General features: G+C 45.7%; 1 protein-coding gene, 1 long non-coding RNA gene and 1 other non-coding gene across 3 annotated transcripts in view; 2 read left to right on the top strand and 1 right to left on the bottom strand.

The window, feature by feature from the left end:
* The window catches only part of fbn3 (fibrillin 3), a 66516-nt gene extending 59420 nt beyond the window's left edge, over positions 1–7096 (top strand). Inside the window, exons 55-65 of the mRNA XM_026157845.2 lie at positions 6–137; positions 223–348; positions 432–638; positions 843–968; positions 1042–1164; positions 1528–1644; positions 1753–1881; positions 2007–2126; positions 4539–4770; positions 4876–5029; positions 5120–7096. Of these exons, the coding sequence (XP_026013630.2) occupies positions 6–137; positions 223–348; positions 432–638; positions 843–968; positions 1042–1164; positions 1528–1644; positions 1753–1881; positions 2007–2126; positions 4539–4770; positions 4876–5029; positions 5120–5497 (1844 nt within the window). The 3' untranslated portion in view covers positions 5498–7096. The remainder of the gene's footprint in view (positions 1–5; positions 138–222; positions 349–431; positions 639–842; positions 969–1041; positions 1165–1527; positions 1645–1752; positions 1882–2006; positions 2127–4538; positions 4771–4875; positions 5030–5119) is intronic.
* A 3841-nt stretch (positions 7097–10937) lies between these two features.
* LOC113016652 (uncharacterized) lies at positions 10938–24431 on the bottom strand. The gene is made up of 3 exons (XR_013905169.1): positions 24252–24431; positions 15289–15389; positions 10938–12039 (listed from the first exon to the last, which is right to left on the bottom strand). It is a non-coding gene; the product is annotated as an uncharacterized LOC113016652 (transcript).
* A 55-nt stretch (positions 24432–24486) lies between these two features.
* LOC145424197 (uncharacterized) lies at positions 24487–25595 on the top strand. The gene is made up of 2 exons (XR_013905170.1): positions 24487–24624; positions 25120–25595. It is a non-coding gene; the product is annotated as an uncharacterized LOC145424197 (long non-coding RNA).
* Positions 25596–27018: the final 1423 nt, after the last annotated feature.

Below are 27018 nucleotides of genomic sequence, written 5' to 3'. Positions count from 1 at the left end.
AGCAGACCAGGACGAGTGCTCGGAGGGACTGGACGACTGTGACTCCAAAGGCATGACCTGCAAGAACCTCATCGGCACCTTCATGTGCATCTGCCCGCCTGGCATGCAGCGCCGACCGGACGGAGAGGGATGTATGGGTGAGTGACAGTGACCAACACGGGGGGAGATGGAGTTCTCGCACATGCAGCATTGTGCTCTTCACTCGTCTCTGTACCCCTGCAGACCTGAACGAGTGCCGCACCAAGCCCGGCATCTGCAAGAACGGCCGCTGTGTCAACATAGTGGGAAGCTACCGCTGCGAGTGCAACGACGGCTTTGAGCCGAGCTCCACTGGGACCGAGTGTATCGGTGAGACCGCTGCAGCATAAGAGCCCGCTGAGCACGCAGCGCTGGGGTGAACGGTAACTAAAGTGCTGCTTCTTTCCCTGCAGACAACAGAAAGGGCTTCTGTTTCACAGAGGTGCTGCAGACCATGTGCCAGCAGTCATCAACCAACAGGAACAGCGTGACCAAGTCTGAGTGCTGCTGCAACGCAGGTCGGGGCTGGGGGTCGCAGTGCGAGCTTTGCCCGCTGCCTGGCACCATACAGTACAAGAAGATGTGCCCACTCGGTCCTGGCTACACCACTGATGGCAGAGGTGAGACGCTCAGTGATGAGAAAAGATTTTACTTCTGTTTTTCTGCTTTTAATAATATTTATTTATTATTATCTACAATTCTAACCTGTAAGACTGGAAGAATTAATGTTGGGACACAAAGCGCGCTGACACAGCAGAGCACGAGGCTGATGTTGTGTTTCTCGGCGTGGCTGTCCGTCTTCTGTAACCACTCATCTCTTCCAGACATCAACGAGTGCCAGGTGATGCCGGATCTGTGCCGTAACGGTCAGTGCATCAACACCATCGGATCCTTCCGCTGTCACTGCAACGTGGGATACAAAGCCGACTTCACAGCAACCTCCTGCGTCGGTACGTCTGCGCTCTGCTTTCCCTGAACATGATAAAGAATGTCTGTGTTCTCACTGTGGTCTTACTTTGTCAGATATGGACGAGTGCGCCCTGTCCCCGAAGCCCTGCAACTTCCTGTGTAAGAACACAGAAGGCAGCTACCTGTGCTCCTGCCCCAGAGGATACAGCCTGCAGCCTGATGGGAAGACCTGCAAAGGTACCCACTGCATCTCTCTGTAGCTGTGTCCGAATCACAAGCTGTTTCTGTTGGTCCTGTTTGTAGCTGCTGTCGTCGCTAAGTTCTGTTTATTGAACTAAAGTCGAAGGTTAGAATTCAACGTAACAAACATATTATAAGTATTAGTTTCATGGCTTTGAGGCGTCTGTACCCCCCTGGTGAGCAATGACAGCACTGCATCATTTACAATAAACACAGATGATTATATGATTACATTTTAATCTGGTTTAGCACAGTTGTAATGTTTCACTGGGCCTCCAAATGTTTCCTGCTTTCAAACAAACAGATTCTTAAACTATGGAAAAAGCTTTTCCAACCACTGTGATTTTTTCCTCTCTGAAGATCTGGACGAGTGCGCGACCAAGCAGCACAACTGCCAGTTCCTCTGTGTTAACACCGTTGGGGGCTTCACCTGTAAGTGCCCCGCTGGCTTCTCTCAGCACCAGACTGCCTGCATTGGTGAGTGCAAAAGAAAAAGGAAACCAGATCAACCTGAAACCGGTTAAATATGAGACACGCGTGTTTTTACACTTCACGGGTGCAGAAACACTTTTTCAATGTTTCCAGACAACAACGAGTGCACCGCTCAGAGCAGCGTGTGTGGTTCCCGGGCCTCGTGTATCAACACGCCTGGTAGCTTCAACTGTGAATGCTCCAAAGGGTTCTCCTTGGACACGACGGGCTTTGAGTGTGAAGGTAAGGTGTCCTTTACAGCCAGAGATCAACGAGTGTTTCTGCCGAGATGATCAGGCTGCAGCGGGATCCAGAATTGTTCTTGCACTGATTCGTGTCACTAAGTGAGAAGTTTTCATATTTTTCAGATGTGGATGAATGTAGCAGCAACCACCGCTGTCAGCACGGCTGCCAGAACATGCTGGGAGGCTACCGCTGTGGCTGTCCTCAGGGCTACGTCCAGCACTACCAGTGGAACCAGTGTGTGGGTGAGTAGCCTGACCCAGAGTCTGTCAGCGTCTTGTTCAGGGCAGTAAGCAGAGACCAGATAGAGGAGCTAGTGATTTTAGTTTTTAATGAAACTATAGATTCATATTTATAATAATAAGACAAGCTGGAGCAAAAAATGATTTAGATAATACAGAAATATCCGGATGTTTGAGAGCTCTGTGTGCTTTGAAGTATCTTTATTTATTTTGTAATAAGCGTTGTCATAATCAAAATATTCAATTCAGCTTTATTTATACAGCGCCAAATCACAACAGTCGCCTCAAGGTGCTTCATACTGTAAGGTCGACCCTACAATAACACAGACGCCCCAACAATCACATGACCCCCTTTGAACCAGCACTTTGGCGACAGCGGGAAGGAAAAACTCCCTTTTAACAGGAAGAAACCTCCGACTGAACCGGGCTCAGGGAGGGGCGGGGCCATCTGACACTGTACCTGCATCATTATTCAAAAATGTCTTCCAGTCTATTGGCCCATGTGTGCTCACTTTGATCAACTCTTCACTGGCGTCTGGTATAGTTCCGGTTTACTTTAAAAGCGCTGCTATTCTCCCACGTTTAAAACAACCTCAGCTTGACCCCTGTGTTTGGAGCAGCTACAGACCTCTCTCTAAGTTACCGTTAATCGCTAAGCTTCTAGAAAAGGTTGTGGCTCAGCAGCTTATGGCAGCTCCTGATAAACACGGCATTTACGATAAGTTTCAGTCCGGTTTTCGTCGGTTTCACTCCACGGAGACAGCCCTTCTTAGGGTCTCAAGTGATATCTTGATGGATAATGATGCAGGAAAATGCTCTGTTCTACTCATGTTGGACCTCACATCAGCTTCCGACACAGCTGACCATCACGTCCTCATTGAAAGGCTGAAATATTGTGTTGGTGTATCTGGAACTGCATTAGAGTGGTTCTCTGATCTCCATCACCGATCCTTTTCTGTGGCGGTCTCCGATTTTAGGTCATCCTCTACCTCCCTTACCTATGGTGTCCCTCAAGGGTCAGTTTTGGGGCCTTTATTGTTTTTAATATATCTTCTCCCCCTCCAGCATATAATGGGCTCTTTTGAGGACATTTCTTATCACCGTTATGCTGATGACATTCAGTTGTACGTTTCTTTTATGCCCGAGGATTTATCTAAGCTTCAGCGTCTGAATGATTGCTTAGATTTGATCAAACGTTGGAAACGCTGCAAATTTCCTCCAACTCAACGAGGGGAAAACCGAAGTCCTCGTATGCGCCCCTGATAGGTTTCTATCGCAGATAGTGAAAGCCCTCGGTCCTCTCTCACTCTGTGTTAAATCCTCTATCAGGAATCTGACTCGAGTCTCACATTGGATGGGCATGTGAAATCTCTGGTTCGGTCTTGTTTTTATCATTTAAGAAATGCGGCTAAGCTGAGCCTGATGTTATCTCGCTCTGAACTGGAGATTGCTATACGTGCATTTATTTCGTCACGCTTGGATTATTGTAACTCACTGTTTTTGCGTCTAAGCAAAGGTTCTCTGGATCGGCTGCAGGTTGTGCAAAACGCTGCAGCTAGGCCTAAATCCTGCAAGTACTCACATGTGACACCGTTGTTATCTCAGCTACACTGGCTTCCTGTTGAATTTAGAGTCAAGATCCTGGTCTTGACCTACAGAGCTGTGCACAGACTGGCACCAGCCTACATCTCTGATCTGCTACAGCCCGATGTCCCAGCAGGTCCCTGAGGTCATCTGATCAGGGCTTACTTGCTATAAAAAATACTAAGAGGAGGACTGAGGGTGACAGAGCTTTTGTCACTGTGGCCCCCAGACTGTGGACTCTCCCCCCCAACATTAACTGTGGACGCAGCAGCTGTTTTTAAAAAACAACTCAAAACTCACCTTTTTAAAACTGCTTTTGGTTCATTTTTTGCCGGTTTTATTTTGTCTTTTTAAATCTTTTTGTGACTTGTAATCTTATGTGCAGCACTTTGTGATTCTGTCCTGAAAGGATAAATAAAAATGTTATTTATTTTATCATCTGCTGCCACAAATAAATACATTTCCTTTTTTCCTATTAGAGCGTCTGTGCAAGTTTAGTGTAACATTTCAGTGTTTTCTGCATCCTCTGCTGTTCATTCATTGATAAACAACAGAAATGTTTTAATACACAACTACCGGCCACTGGACCTGCTTGGAGTCTTCATGACAGCTCTCTGTAAACCCTAGAAGTCCCAGCAGTTTCTGAAACACCAGCCTCGCTGCCTCCAACAGACATACACCCTTACCTACATGTTTACAAGCCTAAATGCTTCAGGTCACTACCATGTAACTAGCTGGTGATATCTGTGTTAACTAGCAGTTCAGCTGGTTAACACAGGTGGTCAGCGAGTGCATAAGAAGTTAAGAACTTCCTCTCTTCTTTCACTGCAGATGAGAACGAGTGTCAGGGAGCGTCGGTTTGCGGCTCGGCCTCCTGCTACAACACGCTGGGCAGCTACAAGTGCGTGTGTCCCTCTGGCTTTGACTTTGATCAGGGTGCCGGTGGCTGCCAAGATGTGAACGAGTGCACCACGTCCACAAACCCCTGCATCTATGGCTGCTCCAACACTGATGGAGGCTACCTGTGTGGCTGTCCTGGAGGTTTCTACAGAGCAGGACAGGGGTGAGGGGCTCACATTTCACCAAAACATTTTTCCCGATGCTGATCGTGAAACGAATTTTCTCTGTGCACACGCTGAACTTTGCTGATGTGCTCGTCTCCACCCAGTCACTGCATAACCGGCTCAGGCTTCCCAGGCCAGTACGTCGAGGGTGAGGATGAAGACAGCCTGTCTCCCGAGGCCTGCTACGAATGTAAGATCAACGGAGGAGGAAAGAATGGACGACACAAGCGCGATGCTGATGAGAATGAGCTCAGTCAGGTATATTTGTTGCTCCTTCTGGTTTCAGGTTGAACTTTCTTAGATTATGAGAACTGACAGCCATCCTCTGCATCCTCGCTCCCCCTGCAGGAAGCAGCAGTCAGCATGGCCAGTGTGGACACGCAGGCCTCCATCCCTGTTAACATCTCTCTGGCCTCCTTGCTCAACAAGGAGCCTCTGCTCGAGCTTCTGCCCGCCCTGCAGCCCCTGGAGCACCACGTCCGTTACGTCATAACCCACGGCAACGCCGACGAACATTTCCACCTGCTGGAACGCCGCGACGGAAAGAGCGTGCTCCGACTCGGCAAGAAGCCGCCTCCACCTGGATCTTACCGGCTGGAGATTGCCAGCCTTCGGCTGTTTGGGCCCCGAAAACTGCACCAACTAGAAAAGCAGCATGACATTGACTACCTACAAGGGGAGATAGGTGACGCCCTGCGCATCAAGCTCCACGTCCACCTGCACTGAGCCCAGAGTGCCATCCTGCTCTGGACTGATCTCTAAAGCCTTTTAACCTTTTATCCAGTAACTCCTACACAGAGTCCCCTACAGGACCCCCTCACTGACGGGGAAATCGAGGGCTACGAAAGACTGAGTCAGCTCTACCACCACCTTGTTAATGTTCAATTTATTCTGTGTTCTTGTTTTGTGTTTTTGTGCTTTTGTTTTCCCCTCCACTCCTACCCGCCCCAGCGCTCGTTCTCCACCCGGAGACCCAGCGGAGGAGACGCAGAGAGGTGTCTTTGTGCTTGGACCACGGCCACCTCCACCCAAACAAAAGCAGGCAGGAGGCTCACGAGTCCATGAAGCACTTTTGTAGATGAGACACAAACAAAGCTTTAATTAGAAGTGAAGTGCTGAGAACTGCGTTTAGACGAGTATTTAAATCACAGGCAGCATCTACAGACGTCATTGTGTTTAGTAGCGTCGAGAAAAATAAGGTTGAAGATAAGCGTGCCACTCTGGTCTAAGAACAAGCTCCCTTCTCTGTGATCTTGGGCCCTTCACGTATCCTAGGAAGTCATTTATTGTATTTGTGCTGTTCAGAAACACAAAGGACTGCAACGTTCGCTCTCCGTTTGATATCCAACGAGTCTTTTTAGAAAACAGCAAGCTCTCCTCTCGTGTGCCTGACGTTGGTCCTGCGTGTTTGCGCGTGTGTGTTGTCACGTTCGGTTACCTCAGTACTTCTCAACAACATGCTGTGATGCTAACTTTCAAACAACAGAGGGTGCTAATGTCCCTCAGCATCCACCGTGAGCAGGGAATGCAGCAGCGAGTAGCTCGGAGACTTTAAAGAAGATAAATACCTGATCTGACCTGATCTAAGCTTTCAGTGATTTTGACTTCACCGATTCAGGACCTGTGAGCCTTCATGTAACCAACAGTCTTCCTACAGTGTTGGCTGTCAGAGCCTTGCAGCTTCTTTACTGCAGTCACACATTTAATGACATTAAGCTGACTTTATCTGCCTTGTTTGGCTTCACCGTGAGTCTGAGGACTGAGCCGTATTTACGTGCACTGCAGCCCTGAGGACACAGACGTCCATTTCACTTGAACTTGAGAGCATCTGTTGAATTCACCAAACAGGCGTCGCTCTCGCCTTCTTGCACGCTCTACACAGACGGCACCGTCCAAAGCAAACGGAGCATCTCCAGAAGCCAGAACCATCTCCTGCCGTGTGGGACGTCGTACCAACCCCGTCCTCCCGACGCTTCCCAGAATTCATGTGTGAAAACAGCTGAAGGGACGTACACGTGAATGCAGTAGCAGCCTCAAAGGTACACGACATGCTAAGCTGTAACTAACAGCAGTGCTTTACAGAGTAAGGGCTTGCACATTAGAACGCAAAACCTCACAAAAACAAGAATATGCTTCAGGTCATACATCCTTTGTCATGATTTTTTTCCTCCTGAGGGGAAAAAGGTGCTACATGATACCAAACGCTGTAGAAGAAGCGCAGTCTGTTGTTTTTACCAGGTTTTATTGCGGTTGTCTCCGTCTTTTGTCTCAGTGCTGATAAACCAATATTATTATTATTATTAAACTTGCTTCTTGAAGATTTAATTGTATATTTTTAAGTGAAATGTAGATTTTTTTTTAAATGTCACAGCTGCCAGACCAAATACTCAGATTGACCAAAAGCGAGCATGCGCTTGGTCACCACTGACTGACGCGTTAAGGCTGCTGCAGTCAGATCAGTCTTTGAGACGATCAGGAGCTCTTTTATCACAACAAGTAGGGAAGCTTACACTGTGTGTACAACGATCGAGGCCGACATGCCACCGTGCTCGGACCTGTGGTGCTAAATGCTAACCCTTCTCTTTGAACACTTGAGGCATTTCATCGAAGACGACGTTTCTAACACGTAACCACGTTCTAACCTGGGAACCTTTGTATACTTTGTATCTTTATTCTCATTTTGTATTTTGATGTTTTTTTAAACTTGCCACTATGTTTTTGAAAGGGCACCGTGTTGCCTGTGCTTACTGTATCTCAGCTTCAGCGTCAGACTTGAATATCGTCATCATCGTCGAGGTATCCTGTGCTTAACGAAAGCAGCATTTGTCACACCTGTTGATCCCAGAGTTTAACTGAAAGCTGATATGACAATCATCCAGTCACACAGCATCTACAAGATGAGGATCACGCAATAAAGCAGCCATCGCGGGACATCCTGTGCCATCATCTCTGAAAACCAAAGATTTATGACACCAAAGGGCAGTCTGTAAAACTTAGAGTCCTTCCTATTATATTGTAAACCTTTGTCCACTGACATAAATGGCAATAAAGTATTGTGGGTTATATTTTTAAGTTGTGTATTCTTGGTACTGCGTCTTTGTGGAGAACGCATACGATAGAGTGCTAAAAGAGGAACTGAGGCATGAGGTGTGACAGGTGGCTGAACTAACATCAGTGACCTGCTCTGACCCCCGTGCTGTTTATGATGGCGACGGACAGGCTGACAGATGAAGTCAGGGAGGAGTCTCCGTGGACTGATCTGTAGCGAGATCAGGCGGAGGAGAGCCTGGAGAGGTGGGGGTGTGCTCTGGGGAGAAGAGGAATGAAAGCATGTGTGTAACAATGAAGATGGAAGCAGGAGTTCAAATACCTGGAGGTCAGCTATCAGACACTGCACGAGAGAGGTGAAGGCGAGAGTGGAGGCAGGGTGGACCGGCTGGAGATGAGCGTGTGGGGTTTGGAGACAAGGTTAGAGAAGCTGAGAGGGTTCGGACATGTCCAGAGGGACAGCACAAATACTGGACAAAGAGGAAGGCCACAGAAGAGGGTCATGATGTAGTGAGAACATGCAGAGATCATTAGCTGGGGCAAGAAAAACACTAGATTTATTATCTGCACTTCAAAATAATACATTTTTAAAAAGGTCCAGCGGGCCTCGGTGCACGAAACAGCTGCTTATCTCGTCTCCTTTTAAGGCCTCGTTTCATTTAAGACAACTTTCCTCTGATTGGCTGCTCCTCGTAAACAGAAGATTTAAAAGGAGCCGAGTCTGTAAATGCCCACAGCAAAAGTGACACGAGGAGACTTTAACTAGCAGTCCTTTTATTTCATTTCAAACATGAACAACATGGACTACACACACACCAGCATCAGTGGAAGTTATATAAGAGTACTTGAAGAAGAAAATCATAGTTTTTCACTGTTTCACTCCAGCGTATCAAAAACAAAGCGTATAGTCAGAAAAATATTGAATTACAAAACTCAAAAAAGCAAAGTGTTTTCCTCCTAAGACTGGGCTGCAGGACTAGCTCAAAGTTCTAGAGTCTAAAGGTTTACACAGTAAGAGGAAGAGAGAAAAGGATAGCAAAAAGGAGACTCCAAAACCTGAGTCGAGAATAGAAAAATAAAGCTTTGTTTCGCCTAAAGGTTGCCGTTTGCCTCATCAACACGCTCAGCAGGCTGACTACAGCAAAGGACACAACCGGCTAACACAAACTCTACTCGCAGTAATACGGGATTATATAGTTTCAGTATGGCTTCTCAGTTACAGACACAGACAAAATATACACGGACAATATTTTTATAGTGCCACAAACGACCTGCTTGGGCCTTAAAAGCATCTGGAACTGTTCGGTGTAAGCAGTCAGAATAAGCACGATAAAGGTGAGTGTTTGTGCTCCTCGCCAAGCACTGAAAGGTCACACGCTTCGTGACGGGCTTCGGTTCATTAAAGGGGCATCTGCTTAAATGTAAACTCCTTCAGCTAAGCTCTGGCTGTGTTTATTAGGGGTGCAACGATACTCGTATCGATATTGAACCGTTCGATACAGTGCTTCCGGTTTGGTATGCATATGTATGAACAATACAAAATGTTTAATTTATTTTATAAACTTTCCTTCTGACGATGCTGTCTGTGTTGAGCGCTCAGTGAATCTGCGTTCGACTACTCTGCCTAGGCTGCACTGTCGAGCGCAGATCCACTGAGCGCAGGGCAAGCTAGCAAGACAGAAGCTAAGCTCTCCTTGCAACATGGCAAACTGAACCTCCCCCACCCTCATTCAGATCTGGTCTTTGGAACTATTTTGGTCTTCATGTGACGTATGACCCTGAAGGTAAGCGCTTCATGGACTAAAGTAAAACAGTATGTTGGATGTGCCATGCAATGCTCAATTACATGGGTGGGAGCTAGTGTGTTAGCGCAGTTTTCTCGTTAACATGTTGGCCGTCCAGCCCCACGCACGGGGCGATCCGCGGTAGCTCGTTAACGGAGATTTGCCGTGTTGTGGCGTTAACGTCATTTCAGATTAACGCTGACAGCACTAGTGGGAACACAACGAATATGACTGCACATTTACTCCGACAGCATCCTAGTGCAAAGACAAGTGGAAGCAGACAAAAACAACAAGCATGCATGCTACAAACTTTAGACAGCCGTTAGCACAGGATTCTCCTTATGGGGACCTGATATGTTTAATATGCTGCTGAGAATATAGCCCAGAAGAAGCGGATAGTAGAGCTTTTATTTTGAAAGAGCCATTTCTCTGTAATAAACTCTCTTTTCCAAAGATGAGGGATTCCTCCATCAGATTTATTTTTTATTACTTTGTTGTTTCAGCAACATTAAATTTAAAAACTGTACTTTTGAGTTAAAATATATATTTATAATTTTAATAAATGACAAATTAAAAAAGCACGAACATTTTTTGTATTGAAAAAGTATCGAACCAAACCGTGAATTTTGTGTATCATTGCACCCCTAGTGTTTATGCAAGTGGAGTGGGTTTTAAAAAAAAAAAGAAAAAAAGAAATCTAGCTTTGAGGTTAGTTGTGAGTGAATATTTCCCAAATCCTGTCCAGCTAGCCCTAAAGTGATGCTGTGGCCTGGGTAGCATGGTTCCCCTGTTACAGTAGGTCTGGTTAAGGCAGCTGTGCGTCGAGCCTCATGTCGAACCACAGTCGTTATGGTTACCTGTGGTCCTGCAGCCGCGTATTTACACCAGTACACGATGACAGTGACTCAGTACAAACTTCCTGCAATAGTTGACGTCCTTCTTAAGCAGTGCAGTCACAATGTTATGTCCCTCTAAACCAGTCCGTGCTTTAAAACAGTGTCTGTGTGCAATGGCACGCTCCCCTGCGCCGTGCCCCCCTACACCAGTGCATAATCAAACTGACCCCTCTCTAGCCCCTCCTTGTGGTCAGTCCAGGATGATGCAGGCATGCGGCTGTAGGGGTCCAGAAGGATCCTGAAGCATCTGACCAGCAGGAAGACTAAGAAGAGCATGAGGAGGCCTACAAAGGCCAAAGCGGTACGCTGCTCCGTGTCCACCCCGACCAAGGCCAGAGGAGGGCTGCTGCTGCCGCCGCCATGATTGCCGGTGAGGGAGGAGCTGGCTGGGGACAGCAGCAACTCGTAGTCAAGCGTGGGCACATCGTTCATCCTCCACGGGGCCCGAAGACAGGGCTTACACACTGACTGGATGGTTGGTGTGTTGGGTGGAGGTGCGGAGAAGGAAGGGAAGGCGTTCATTTAGGAAATGTTGAAAGTTTTTAATATTGCAGACCCTGTTTATTTATTTTTAGAAGAATAGTTACCGAGCGAGGACCGCAGAGCGTTTGTCTACGATGAGCGCAGTCCCATGGTCGCCACTTTATTGGATCAAATGTAGGCCAGTCAAAGTGACATGACCCAGACAGCTTTGACTCTCATGTGTTCTGACAGTGTGTCAAACACACACACTTTTCAATTAATAAGGACTATTTTTTGTGTAACACATTTGCCTAAAAAGTCTAATGACGCTCAGCCGTTCCTATTTCAGCGCCTGCCCTCCGGCGCTCATGTTTTTAGTGTATTTATCGGAGCCACGCCAGCTCTCATTCTCACTCCGTCTCACAGAGCAGACAGGACGTGACACCGCCTCCCGCTAACGCAAACGTCACTGATGGCGGTCAAGGTCAGCGTGCTCTAAGGGAGTTAAGAGCGCTGATGGACTTCTAACACCAAGTTGGGTTCAGCTGTTTCAGCGCGCGTCTCCGTGTTGTGACGCTAAAGTGAAACGCAGACACGAGCGGCGCACTATTAAAGCGCCTGCAGAGGCCGGCAGCCCGGTGTGCGCGCGCCTGTGTGGGCACATGTGTGGCTGTTGGTATGGAGCTAATCAGATTGGGAGGTCAGCTGCTCAGTGGCCCTGAATATAAAACAATGCATAACCTTTCCTGAAGCTGTCTGCTAAATGCCAAGTTTTCCCTTCGACCGGCTGGAGCGTGATAAGTGGGTCAGAGCTGTCAAATGCTGAAGCCACTCCTTTCCGGCGCCTCCTTCTGGGGTGATCGCTTCAGAAAAACGCCCTTCTTGACAAGCAGAGAAGCAGCGAGAGGTAGAAAATGTTTATCTGATGCGTTAGGCTGTCGGTCACAGATGAAGAGTGTCTTCATCCAGATGCAGATTGGCAGAATCTTTTTATGGGCTCGTTCCACTCCTCGGCCGATACGAAGCGGGCCAAGCGTCGTGAGATTGTCCGGATTAAGCTGAGCAACCACTCCCACACCTGAAAGAAACACCAAAGAAAGCCACCTGGTTAGAACATTGCCCCTCGTCTCTATATGCCTAAAATCATGACATTCAAATTTGCACCAATAGGATGCACCGTTTTTAATGTGAAGCGTAACAAGAAGATGAAGTCATTTTCCCCACAATGTGATTATTACAACCCTGTGCTTAATAAGCAGCAGTGACAGTGATATAAACCATCTGTGAGGAGAACACAGCACCAGCATCCCGATAATGACTCTCAATTAGGACTCTGATTACGCTGCCATTACAGCCACATTAGCAGTAATGAATGCACGATTATAAACACCGATACCACGCTGCCTCGCCCGTATTTGTCGGTGCACTGTTACACCAGGACTTTCATTCACTCGCTCACTCAGGGGAAGACAATGTGCTGAGGAGCCTCATTAATAATCTAAAATCTCCTGCGGCCGACCAGGTTTCAAATAGTTGAGGAAAGATGATACGAAAGCATTTTTACCTGCTCACCTGTCTGATGGGTGGCGGCTACGCTATTTGCTTAAATAAACATGATACCAAGAGGAGGGGTCACATGTGGTCATAAGAGAGCAGTGAGTGGGAGAGATGGGTGAAAAAGAAGGACAATTGAAATTGTCATTTAAGGGAAATTAGTGCAGGGATTAAGAATTTTCATGATTCACAGCCGCCCTGCACAGAACATTATGGCTGCGTTAAAGAAGAAAAACAAGCGAGCGACTCGATGTACAGGGAGTCAAACAGGAGTGTAGGAGGAGCGAAAGATGGATGAACAGAGCAGGAGTTCCTGTGGCGAACAGGCAGCAGTACAGAGGAGAGGTTTGCTGGCACAGACTGGACTGACTCTCCTCTGCGTGACGATGGCAGAATGCCTTTGCCGTCCCTCTCTGTGTCCCGGGTTCAGTTTAAAGGTTTTCTATCTGCTGCTTCATCAGCCTGCTGCCCCAGACCGGCAGCAGGCTGTTCCTATTTCAGCACCTGCCCTCATGTTTTTAGTGTAAAAACATGAGCGCCGGGGCTAACCCTAACGTGCACATCCATGCGTGTACGAAACAGAGCTGCTGCGCACGTGCCGGCAGCTCCAGATGTTTGGCCTCTGAGTGACGTGATCAGCGAAAACCTTGAAACCGATTTCAAAGACGAGGACGATGTGAACGGACGGCGTCACACGTCTGAAACGCGGGAGAAGCTTTGAAACTGTTGCTACAGTTTTGTAAATGTTGGAACTGCTTTATAATCCTGACGCATGCTCGATCAACCAGGCGAGGAAATCCCCGAACGTTGATTCATCTGGACGTCTTCAGCGTTTCGTAGGAGAAAAGCTGCGTTCACAGACTCAATGTTTAACCTCTCAGTTTATTTGTGGCTCACTTATACAAACCACTTAACATACTTGGTGTATTTTGATACCACTCAGAGGTGGGGCTGTTGCACAGACTGCTGTCTAAACTGAAAAGACTCATTTCAAAGCTCTTGATGTCGCGGGTCAGTAGTTCTATAATGTATTTATAACGTACAGCATTTCTATCTAACATGCAGCAGCAGCAGATTTCCAGCAGCATGATGAACTTCAACCAGCACGACCAGCTGGAATACTCTCAAAGAAAATGATCATTTGCCTCGTAAACATGAAGCAATCATTTTGAGTAAAAGGTCACTGAAATATAGAAAATCAAAGGTTGATTCAGTCAAATAATTCATCTTTAAGGTAACTATGCTTGATTGATAAACATTCAGTTTACATCTAGTTGGATTGGATAAATTTCCATTTTACTTTGTTTACACGTAAATGTTTTTCAGTTTCTTAAAGTCAACATTTTGGGCTTAAACATGTTTTTGAGTGTAATTTATTGTTTGAAATAATTGGACAGCTGTTAGTAGAGACTGTAATTTTCATCATAAATATAATAACATGACCTGTTAATGACATAAATAACACGTTTTTGGTAGGAGGTCTTGGTAAAGCATATTGTAGCTTTTGTAGAAACGGGTGAGATCAAAGGTAAATGTAACAAGTTGCAATAAAATAGCAGACAAACATCAGACGTCCAATGAAAGTGAACTCTAATCCAGTAATGTACTTGTTACATTCTTATTTTTAGTAAGTGATAAAATTAAAATGTCATTAATAACATCAATGACTAAAGAATGTAGACAAACAGAAAACTGCTGCAGTTCCACTAATGGCCACTTGAGACTCTGAAAGCAAGTCAACCCCGACAGACTTTAAGCAGCTAACATGACCAACATGTTCTGATGAGGTCAAAATATGTTTAGTGTCTCTGTAGCTTTCGTTTGCTGTAATAATAACTGTGCAGGGACATAACTCACTGCGACCTCTTTGAGCATTTTTCTACACAATAATCTGACACTTCCTGTATGGCAAACTGTACTGACAGTCTGGTCTGTGCTCAGTGTTAAACTGCAGCACTGTTTATCAGTCCGTTAGCACAGACCAGCAGGTATCAGCGCTGAAGCTATCCAGCAAGCTAACGTTAGCTGATAGCTTAGCATTCCAGGCTCTCATCCAAAGCTAGAAGCTTAATACCAAAGTGAAGACGTCACAGCAGCTGGACTCCTGCATGGAAAAAGTGCAACATACAACCACAAATACACACGTGTATCATTCTGCTGCAGTTTAGGTACATAAAAATATTATCGTGCATATTGTACCGCGTGTATATAGTACAAGTTACCTTTGTATTTCATTCATTTTTGCACTTTTGTTGTATCCCGTCTTTATTTATTTATTTATTTTAATTTTGCAATTTTTATTGGTTTCTAATAAATTTCTGATGGACTTTTTCTTCCTCGGCCTTGTGCTGCTGTAATTATTGAATTTACCCAGTGAAAGATTAATAAAGTCTATTTATCAAAGGCATGTAAAGTCTTATTTTAAACCTGCAACGTGCATGCATGTAACTTACAAATGTAACCTCTTCATCTGATTCTAATCACTCTAATTACTTGGTGAAAAAGAATTTAATAAAAACAATTTATTGTATTTGAAATAGTGAAATTTATCATACGTGGCTAATGTATATTGATTTATTCAAGCAATGAGCTGGACTGAAGAACCGTGAGTGTAAAACATACAGGATACAGAGAAGTCGATTTTTTTGGCCACATACTGTAGATAAGGTTTCACAGAGAGAGTGTGTGTGTGTGTGTGTAAGTCATTGGGAGGTAGAGGGAGGACAGAGAGATTGCTCAGCTTATTTTCCTCCTCGTTAAGTCTCACTCCCACCATCACACACGCGCGCACACGTCCATCAGCCTCGTCTCGCATTAGCTCTCGCCCACTCCATCTCTCCTCCAGGACACTTCCTCCAGGCAGTGACGAGACCCCTGAGATGAAGAGGAATGAAACGGACATTCGTCAGTCTTTGTCAAAAAGCCGTTAAACGCACACCTCTCACACAGACACACAAAGAGTGCACCAGCAAAAACAGACAGTGCAACAGTGGGCAGACTCTTGTTCTCTTTAGCACCACTCAGACGTACACAGCAGGCGTAGGATGAGGACACAGACAGACAGAGACACTAGGGGGAAATATTTACAGCAAAACTAGGACTCGTATAATACTTGGAGTATTAGGCGGCCACACAAATGGGGGTCTGTGTTAGTGTCTCCAGCCACCACATCATCAGCTCTCTCTGTATAATGTGGTGGTGAAGATAAAAGCAGGGGGCGATCGTGCTCAAGAGGTGGAAGTTCACCAGAAGGTTGCCGGTTCAAAGCCCGGCTCTGACAGTCTCAGTCCTTGTGTCCTTGGGCAAGACACTTCACCCGTTGCCTGCTGGTGGTGGTCAGAGGGCCCGGTGGCGCCAGTGTCCGGCAGCCTCGCCTCTGTCAGTGCGCCCCAGGGTGGCTGTGGCTACAATGTAGCTGCCATCACCAGTGTGTGAATGTGTGTGTGAATGGGTGGATGACTGGATGTGTAAAGCGCTTTGGGGTCCTTAGGGACTAGTAAAGCTATACAAATACAGGCCATTTACTGTAGATTATTCATCTAAATACTAAACAAAGACAAAAATAGTTACATTTTTATAAAAGGCGGCGAAGCAGCTGAATGCTGAACACAAGTACACGCTTAGTATCACGTAAGAATTCATCATAACTTTTCATATACTGATTATATTTTGGTCCATCTTTGGGCAGCAAAGGCAAACCTGCGGAGCCTTTCTGTAAAAATGAATTAGAAATGATATTTTCTTTGCCCTGTGGTCTCCATCATCTTTTGGCTGCCGCTCTCCGCCCACGATACCCACTCATGCAAATTTCACACCCAAACCCTGCATCGTCTTTTCAGCCAACACAAGTTGCACAGACCACAACCGTCCTACCGCTTCATGTACACAGATAGCCAGCCGTGCAAGGCTGTAAAGGTTCAGTGCAGAGACAGCCTTGATTTGTCATTATTTATAGCCCGAGTAAAGCCACTCTCTAAAAGTAATTAGACTTTAGAAACAAAGAGAAAGGGAGGAGAGGGAGCGAAAGCGAGAGATGGTAAATGTTCCCAGCCACAGCCTGCTGGGAATTGAATTAACCCTTTCCAATTTGCTACTTATGAAGATAAAGTGGACCTGAAGAAAAGGCAAAGGGCAGCTGCATGAGATCCACCAGCTCAGGTGGGCATCCCCACTACATCATCGGAGGAGTAATGCTGTTTCCAGGGCATCAGAAAAACATATCTGCCCATAAACTGCACACACATGCACGCATATATTCAAAGAGCTGGAGGCCCCTGCTGAAGCTCTTTGGTAGCACTGATGAGACACTGGTTTGGGGGACTTTCATATGTGCACGACTGTCTCGCTTCATTTGTCGCCTAAGGGAGTTGACAATTGGCTAATGAGGACAACAGGGACCGGGTCACCTTGCATTGTGTACAACAAACGTACTTCCAAAAATAAAAATAAAATAAAAATCCACCTTAACGATCTCAGACGCGTCTGGCTTGAACCTGGAGTTCACAGCAGCTCCGGTCTCGTGTACATATGCAAGCATAAAAACATTTAATGACCCGCGCACGACTGTCTAACAGGTATTTTTAGCATTTAAACTGAGACAGCACCGAGCGTCTGTGCAGCCGTTGCACTTTTTACTCTTGGCCAGCAGATAGCCCGTCATAATTGGGCTGGCAGACAGTCAGTGGCTACAGTAATGGTGATAAAGTCGGCCAATTAAATATTCCAGTGTTCCGACAGCCATTCGTTCGGCTCCGTGGACACATTTGGATGAGAAGGTGTGTATGTGTGTGCGAGGACAGATATAACAACACAAAGTGAGAGCGAGCATCCTGTTCTTTTACTGAGTAGACATGCAAATGAGACAGCAGTGCACTCAAGACTGCTGACCTCTGAAAACAAAAAGGTAGATGCAAATAACAGAGAGCGCAACACACTTCATACTGAGGGACCCGTCAGTCCACAGAAACACATCCAGAGACGTGCTCCCACACAGACGTTTGGAGATCAGGCGCTTCTACAGGAAACTTTCTTGGTGACGGTTCACGTGAAACCTTTGATGTAGTGAACCAGGAGAAACAAGGGATGAAGAAACAGGCAAAGACAAATGGAGCTGTGCACAGACGAGGGAGCAAAGGGGCAAAAACAGGGCTTCTGTGATTCTCAACAGCAGCTGAACAAATCCATCTTCAAAGCTGCGATCTATCATTTTATCACAGCCCAGATGAGCTCAAGTCTCGTTTCTCTATCAGCATATTTAGGCCTCAAGGTCACCCCTGCATCAACAGTGAAATAAAACAAGATTCTTCATCACTGTTGATTCGTTTTTTAATTTTAAAGACAGGCCTTCTGCTCTACATCAGCACAGCGAGGCTTAAATCCCCGAGAGACTCGTGTGCTGTACACTGACCTGCGTGTTACTCCAAAGAAAAGTGGGATCAAGTCTACTGACATTAGGGGGAGGGGCCTGCTGTGTACTTAGTGTCCAGCGTGCTGCGTCCTCTCGCCGGGATGTTCGTGTCACTCTTTCTGACAGCCTGAAGCTGCGTCTGACTGTCAACAGGGAATATTTTGAAGGATCCTGTGGCTCAGTGAAGGAACGGGACTGGAAGTCCTGCTGTGACCTGGATCCTTAACATTTAAACATTCATTGTGCAAGGCGTGCAGATGTGAGGCGTTAACCGATACACATTCATACCAAATCAAGCTCTACAGACAAACTGTGCATATTTACTGATATGCCCATTATAGTCTACGTGTGCCGTCCACCTTTGACATGTTTCTTTGGATTAATATTGACAAAATCGTGCACAACAACCCGCAATATACATGTTTCATGGTCATAATGCAGATCCAACTCTGAGCTGTAACAATGGTATGTTATGGGCTCTACATAACTGTAGTTACTGTGACATCAACCACTGATTACTTCCTGTTTTAAAGCAGTGATTTAGTACTGGGGCTGGGCCATATCATACCGTTCACGGTGATACCGGTGTAATGTTGGGCAACCATAAGAAAATGAAATATGGCGATAGAATATGGGTAAAATGCGCATGCGCAGTGCCTTTGTTTACATAAGCACATGGCGGCGACGGAGAATGAGAAGAGCGAAAGCGGATCGTTGAATGAAACGATGAACCAGAACTGGTTTGTAAAAATGCTGCAGCTTCAGTGGTGTGGAACTGGTTTAGCTTTCGTCCGTCAGATACACAACAAAGCACTATTTTTGGTAGCGCATGCTAGCGGGCCGTCGTTATTACCGTGTTGTTTGGAAAATACGGCGCACTTAAAATCAATCCTTTGATTTTTCTGAAAGTCGACAGAGCCCCTTATAATCCCGTGTGCCTCATGTATGAACTCTGGTTGTGTTTACTGACCTCGAAACGATTTTATGTGCACGGCGCTCGAAAATCTGTCAGATGTTTTAGTACGACTTTGCTGAGCTACGAAGCCGCACCGCTTGATGGATTGTCGGAGCGTTACGGCTATCGTAGGCGGAGCCTCGCGGAGTGATACGTACTGTGCTTCAGCATAATATTACCATATTGTGTGTGTATAAGCTCTTTTTAAGTTTTGTGGATATTATACTTGGTTATGCTGAGGATGTGTCGGCCAGTTTCCACTGGAAATGCCTTTTGGTTAAACTGTCAGCGAGGAATTTGCATTTGCACTGTTACATTTTATATAACTTTAGTGCAGATAAAAAACAGCTGCTTGTTTAAGTGAAAATACATTATTAGTGCAAAAACCCATCAAAGTTGTGGAGTTGTAAAGTATTTTGTCTTGTGTCAATTATATTGTCAGTTATATCGTTATCGCAAATTTTCAAATATATATCGTGATAAATATTTTTGGTCATATCGCCCTGCTCTATTTAGTACTGTGGTCAATGCTAGGTGATGTTGTTTCGGAGCTAGAGGAGACCATGCTCATAGAAGAGGTTAGTACCCGGCAGAGTTCTTGGACGGGTTGCCATTACAGTTAACTAATCAAGAAGCTGTATTATTTGTGATACAATCCAATTATAAATGCTGCAACAGAGACAAACGCCAAAAAACACAATCGAGAGCTGAAGTTCAGTGATGTGAATTAGCTGACGTCATGGTGGGCAGCAGCTAGCACCTACAGCCACCTTCACACACACTTATTACTCAAAGGTCCAATTCCTGCTAACTTACAATCCATCCAACCACCCATTGTCTTAACTGCTTATCCTACTCGGGGACATGTTGGGGCTGCAGCCTGTTGCTGTTGTCATCAGGCAAAACACAAGTTTAACAAAACATGCTCCATAGAAAAGTGAGGAAGGGAAAATCATCGATAAAGACCGAGACCGTCTATTCAATTTGATTTATCCAGCGCCACAACAACAGTCGCCTCAAGGTGCTTTATACTGTAAGGTTGACCCCACAATAATACATAGAGAGAAAAACCCAACAATCATATGACCCCCTATGAGCAGCACTTTGGCGACAGTGGGAAGGAAAAACTCCCTTTTAACAGGAAGAAACCTCCAACAGAACCAGGCTCAGGGAGGGGCGGGGCCATCTGCTGTGATTGGTTGGGGTGAGAGAAGGAAGACAGGATAAAGACATGCTGTGGAAGAGAGACAGAGGTTAATAACAGATATGATTCAATGCAGAGAGGTCTGTAGTGAGTGACGGAGGCAACTGAAGTCTAATGAGCTACACTGTAAATGTTTTTTATTTTTTCTCTATATGGGATTAACTACAAAATAAAGAAATTCTAGGCCGTGCAAGGCCTTATAAGTTATTTTGTAACACGGGACATACTGTACAGATGGTTTATGTACAATATATGTATAAATACCTTTAATGCATGAGGAAAACACCTTAAAAGTGAACACTTAGTAAATGCCACCGTTTTCAACTACAGTTTCTGAAAGCTGGACATATATACACCACTTTCCAGATTAGTGGGGATAAGCAGCTCTCCTTGTATTTTATGGACTGTTTCACTGGAGTTAATTCAATTTAAATATTAAAACGCAGCTCAAGAAATGTAAAATATCAGTGCTACAGGGAAGGAATAAAACAATAGGAAAATCATGAGATTTATTAGCTTAAAAATATATTCCCAACTTTCCGGTGTGTTCTTGTGTGCTAATAGAAAGCGTTACACAGACAGAGTTGAAATATTTGGCCATGATTTCAGAGCATAAAAGACCTTTGTTTGGATATTAAGAGCATTGCATGGTGTGTTCAGTGTTTTATTGCCCTCCTCCACTGCTAAATAAGGTTACTGTAAAATAAATGTCATAGAAAATATTAGCAGCTATAAAAGTATTACTAAAACCCCCCAGAAAGATTAAATGCACACACTCACAGAGTGAATTTTATTGGACCAAGTCGTGACTCTCTAAACTATAAATGTCATTTTTTCCTATTTATGAGACCTTTGGGGGTCGACTCAAAGCAAAGAGACTGCTGAGAACACGTCTACCTCACCGATGCAGGTGTGCTGACAGGACGCTCCTGTTCACCACCGCAGCTCTAATCAGGTCGAACCCATCCGTCCCACCAGTCAGTGTGAATAAATGTCAGCCCAATCATATCTGCCTAGATCCTATGTTTAATTCACAAATCACAGACATGAAATATTCACACAATGATGAGGATGAAAGGAGACCAGTTCACAAGTTTGAGCAGATCAGCAGTGGGTGGACAAAGGCTCGTGAGTGGGCTTCTTGAAACATTTTTTTATTAATTTAGAGAACGGATAAGAGGATGAGAGATAAGTCGAAGAACATACAGCAGCTCACCTTGAAAGACCTCAGAGAGAGAGCTGGTGGTGAAGTGAGGAGTGGTCAGACAAATGATGAGGAAAGAGAAAAGCAGGAAGGTGGCGGCGCTAATATCTGTGACTCAAGTCTGTAAGTTCACACAGAGCAGAGGTGTGTAGCTAACGGGGGGGGGGGGCATCTGCAGGTAAGAAATCTGAAGGAGGTGAAAGAGAAGCAAACAGATGAGATGGAAGGCGTGCGAGTGCATGTGAGGAGCAGTATGGAGATGTCAGCACTCTTAAAGCCAGAAGGCAGCACTTTCCTCCCATCAAAGCCATTCTGTCAAGCCCACTGGGACAGAACAGAACCTGTGCCAGCCAGTCAGCCGGCCCAGGGTGACGGCCATATATTTTACATGCCCTGCCCACACGACACTTGCTCAGATCCAAGGTGGAAAAGGGCTGAGAGTCAGCATAAAGAAGGAAAAAGGCAAAAGCTTTCTCCCGGACAGTAAAAGGAAATGACCCTGAAAGTCAGAGTCCGGACGTAAAACAATGCTTTTCAGTCAACGAGGGAATAAAAACTAGCGGCCCCCACCCAACGCCGTGAGAGTAGAATATCAGGGTGAAATGTTCAGCAAATCTGGTCTGCCTTTAAGCCTCCCAAATACCTGGGGCAGAAGAAAGGACAGCTTCTGTGCACAGCGTGCATCATGAGCCATCGGCAGAGTCACTCCAGTAAGTGAACTGGTCTCCCTTTCTCTTTCCAGAGGAGTTAACAGAATCGTGTGGGGGAATTTCTGTCAGTGCTTCGAGCTGAAGCAGAGCAAATAAATCCCAGAGTCAGATACAGAAGGCTGATAAGTTATGGGCTTGATGAATATTTGATGGCTGATCTTCAACGAGGAATCCAAGCCGGCCACGTCACTCTTACTGGTTAACGTTGAAGACCTACAGCGACTTTGCTGCATCTCCTCTGACACACAAGTCATTTCTACCTTCCTGCTGCAGAAGGGATGTTTATGCTCACTGGGCTGTGGTGCTACATGATGTACAGTCCAAATGAATCATGCTTAGTGTAACATACAGGTGATTCAGGTTCACGCGAAGAAGTCGTTTCAGGAGTGAAATTAAAACGATGCAGCAAAGACACGCGAGCGACTTTGTCTCCTTATTCGGCCAATTTTAAACGAGGGCCAAACAACGTAATGAAGCAGCCACCCTGGTGAGCAACAGAGAGTAAATGATGTCAAAGCTAATAACAGTGACACAGTGAGACATAACGTGCTCCATGCTGTCGATCCTGACAGGCGAGGAAGACGGGCTTAAACCCACCTGGGTTCCCTCTTTTCTTTCCATCTCTCGATGTCATTACTCGATGACTGTGGCACTCAGCGTTACTACGCTGTGTTTTTATCTGAACTGGTAAGCTGAGAGTAGCCACAGACCATTACTTCACATTAACTTCTTCCTTTTTCTGTAAATTCCTCTTCATCCAAACTGAACGCTGTGTACAAACTCAACTCTTCCAGGTAAAAATCTTACGGTTTGCCTGCATATTTAGTCTGTATACAGGAGGAGAAAGCAATCCATGGCTCTCGATTGTCATGTTTGCCTTGCATGAAGGTGCCTTGGCTCGTCAATGTGCAAGCAAAACCACAGAAGAAGTCTAAAAGCTGCAGTGCAGCGAGATACCAATGGAGTATTTAAGAAAAACAAAACGTTTTTATGAAATATGTAACTATGCATTACAGCACGATGTCTGTCTGTACTTTAGACAGATGAAGCTGTACTTTGCCTCACTGATATGCAGCCGCCAGCACAGTGTAGACACCGGAGCGAGTCTTTTTATTGGTTCTATTTTAAGCCAAGACAATTAAATAGCTCTCTTTTTGGGGTATCACTTACATTTTAATCTGAAAGCTCCAACTGGTCTCCAAAGCACCGAACCTCTCTGCTCAGCAATCACCATCAGATACCCAAACTTGGATTCCTGATTACAGTTAGCGAGGCACGGTAAATTATTCAGCAGTTGTCACTGTAACAGGAGACAATATGGATGGAAGAAGCCAAGGAGGCTGTGGAGCATCCAATGGCTGACACAGATTTATACTTTGATAAGTTAACGATACGGTGCAGGACAGGCCAAAACCCAAACTGCACGATAGCTGCACAGAGCCGATCACAGTGTGCAGATGGATTTCAAATATACGAGCAAATTCAATTCACGATGAAACCAACGTCTATTTTTATTCTGACCAACGTTGAAATGACCCCAGTTCTGCCATTTGTGTAGGACGTATGCACCTGTGCCATCCTATTGTCCTACCTGATGCCCTGCAGGGCACTCAGAGAGCAGCAACAACAACAGCCCATTTCAGCAGGATAATTCAATCCGTAGTTCCTGAAGGTGGCCTGCACAGGGCTATGAGCAGAGAATGAATTCTGTCTTTCAAGAGGACAGTCAGAGTAATTTCATGGTACAGCGGGCCATAGCATGTTTTTTTTTTCAAGCATATCCAGGTGAGCAGGTCACGTGGTTACTGATCTAAGGTTACCTTCTTAAAACTGCAAAAACTAAACATTTTTACAACATTTCCAACAGATGAAACAATCAGACGATGATGGGAACGATGCAGCAGCGTCTGTGTTTTCAGTGTGGGTCGTCCGACCCTTCGATCTTCACCCCCATTTATTCCCAAACCTACAGGAGCATTTGCTGCTGCTCTCTGGCAGAAACACTGATCAGCTAATAGTGCTTTGGCAGGCTGGGGCTGAGCTCCAGGAGGACAGAGCAGAGAAAGTTTGGCCACAAATGGCAAACGGATCGTCTGCGGACTTTTGAACTTGGAGCGACACGACGACACACGAAGGCGCCCCGCTGAACACTTGAGCTGTGATTACTTAAATGATCGCTGCCTGCCTGCTGTTTTTCAGTCGCAGTCATTACAGAGCTGCGTGCCCGCAGATCTCTGCCCGTCATACGACACCAACCTGATTCAGGTGCGCAGTACGTGCGTCCGCTGCGTCCAGACAGCTGCAGCTACAAACTTTAGGATGTGCTCGGCTCTCCTCCTCCTGCGCCTCCGCTTGTTCCTCCTTCTTCTGCTGCTGCTGCTGCTGAGAGTCGCTTTGCTCCGAGACACGACTGAAGGCAGGCAGCGACTCTCAAAGCTCCCCACCCACTCCGGCCTCCCGCAGGGCGAGCAGCCAATCACAAATGTGGTCTCGGCACAATAATACAAAGACGATTCTTACGCGAGACAACTTTGTCGTAAAGAAACACTTGAATGTGTCACGAGGAGAACATGAGAGCAAAGACCTGATCACTCAAACACAGCTTAGACCGACGCGGGCGGACGTGCAGGTGTGAAGGTCATTCTTTGTATGGACACTGATAAATATCAGTAATAAGTCGGTGTTTGTGTGCGCCTGTCAAATCACAAACCTCTCTGCTGCTTCCGCTAAAGGACCAATAGAAATGCTCAGCTGAGTATGGAAGTTATCAAGTGCCAAACTTTGTTTAAACTACTTGACTGAGATCGAAAGCAAAAATCAATTTATAGCCACATGAGTCCTTTATTTTTTAATTTCATGCTCCAGTACAAAAGTGATTCAGGCTCTTTCTGGTACCTTAAAGTCATCGGCAGCGTCCGGGGAGGATGAACACACAGCACAGTCAGTGCAGTTCACTAAAGACTCGGGATTCCTCCCACAGGAAGACAAATCACGCCTCACTTTTGTTTTCTGAAGCATTTAACAGCACGATTGAGCCACGATGGTTTCATTTCATTCTGTCACACTAATCCTTCCTCAGGTTCTTATCCTAACCAAAGCCAGTCTGATCCTCGTGCTCTTCCAGTTTCAGGTTTCCAGGTGGGGGAGCCACCTGCTGCCAGGAGCTGCCGATGCCAGGCACCATGCCCACGTCCACAGGAGAGCAGGTCATGGCAGGTGGGAAGTTGGGGCGAAGAGGCAGCATATGTTACTTTACCATCTAGAGATGGATTTCTTTTCTGGTCCTGAGAGTTTATTTCTTTGCATCTTGGCAAACATGTAACCAACAAAAGGGCTAAATGTGAAAATGTGCCAGTTTGTAAAGGAGTGATAAACCAACCAAAGCTGAGGCTTAATGACTTTTTAAAAAATCCTCTGATTAATATCAGCGATTTCTGTGCAGATGCCACCAGAACACAGGAAGGCCGCGTTACGGAAACACGGTTCATCCGTGATGCTGGGAACATGTGGGCTGACACAGAGCAGTGTTCAAGCCTTTCAACAGCTCACCTATTACCGCTGTGCTAATTTTAATTAAAGCAATTTTCTCTTGGAACAAAATGACAGCTTCACATTAGGGGCTGTAAAACGTCCGTGTATGTTCGAGCGCGTGTTTGTCCCCCGTGGAGTGGCTGTGTGGGTGAGAGCGAGCACATTATGAATGTGGAGTGTGTCATTTTCCTAGGTGTGTTTGCTGAAATGTGTGTGTGGGAGTGGGGACCTTTGATTGGCGCTAGAGAGCCCATATGTGTCATCCTAACTAGACTCTGACAGGGAAGCTGAATAAATGTTTCTGTCCTATCTTTTTAAATTTCGTGCCCAAAACTTGTTCACTTTTAACACATGCAAAAAAAAAAGAATCTGCAGGCTAAGAAGTTATATAGAAGTTATATATATATATATATATATATATATATATATATATAGGAAATTCTTGATGCTCTCGGTTAAATAAAACATATCCTTGCAGGATTTAAGGGACCCTTGCAGTGCCTCTGTGTGCGAGGGAAGTGCAATCATTTCTACTTCTCTGTCTGTGAATGTCATTTAGGGTCTGTGTGTGTGTGGGTGGAGGGGCAGGCGGCCATGACTAATCAATACGCCTGATAATGAGATCTGAGTGGTGTCGTTGCGGCGGCCCCTTGGGCGAGTAACGCCTCCTGTACCGTAAAGAGCATCGTTGTCTCCTTTTCCTCCGACAGAGCACACAGCTCATTAACCTTTGGAGCCGCACACACCGACCAGACGCCGTTTACAACTCCCCGGATGCTGTTCGCATTTATGGTTTGGCAAATAAAGCTTTTTCTTGCGTTGGAGGATATGTTGCTGTTTCTTAAATGGTCTGAAAAAGATGACGTGTCTGCTTTTTTGGGCTGCAGCTCGCAGGTTTTATCAGCTTTGTGCTGTATGGAAAGTTAGTGTTGAGCTGGAGCGTTCGGCTGCATGTGATGCGCAGCATATTCATCAGTTTAGAGTCGAAAAGCCTTTTTTGTAGACGCAGCGTGACGGGTTACAGTGACGTGTTGGGCTGTAGGAGACTGAGGTGTGATCACGACTGGCAGAAATGAAAATTAACGTGATATTTAGGATTGCATCACACTTTGTAGAGACACGTGTGGCTGCAAACAAACTGAGCAGCTGTGATGACACAGTGTTCTCGTGTGTGTGTGTGTTTGGGAAATTTCACCCAAACCGTGAAAGATTTCTCCTCATCCCTGCAGACAGGTGTCACTCAGGGCTCATGAGTGTAACATGCATGAAAAGCGGCTGCTTTGAAAGTGAAAGTGGGAGAGAGAGCAGGCTGTCTGAAAGTCACAAAAACCTCTGGGAATCAGACTGTTTTGTAGCCACTGACCTTCAGAGCCGTGTCACTTCCCCTGTGGGGTGCTGTTGTATGTGTGTGTGTGTGTGTGTGTGTGTGTGTGCACTTTACTGTGTGTGTTTGGCTGATTGATCACCGCAGAGGAACCTTGATGACATCACA

Source organism: Astatotilapia calliptera, chromosome 23, assembly GCF_964374335.1.
Source record: "Astatotilapia calliptera chromosome 23, fAstCal68.1, whole genome shotgun sequence".
Taxonomy (NCBI): Eukaryota; Metazoa; Chordata; class Actinopteri; order Cichliformes; family Cichlidae; genus Astatotilapia; species Astatotilapia calliptera.
This window is presented reverse-complemented; position numbering and strand designations above follow the sequence as displayed.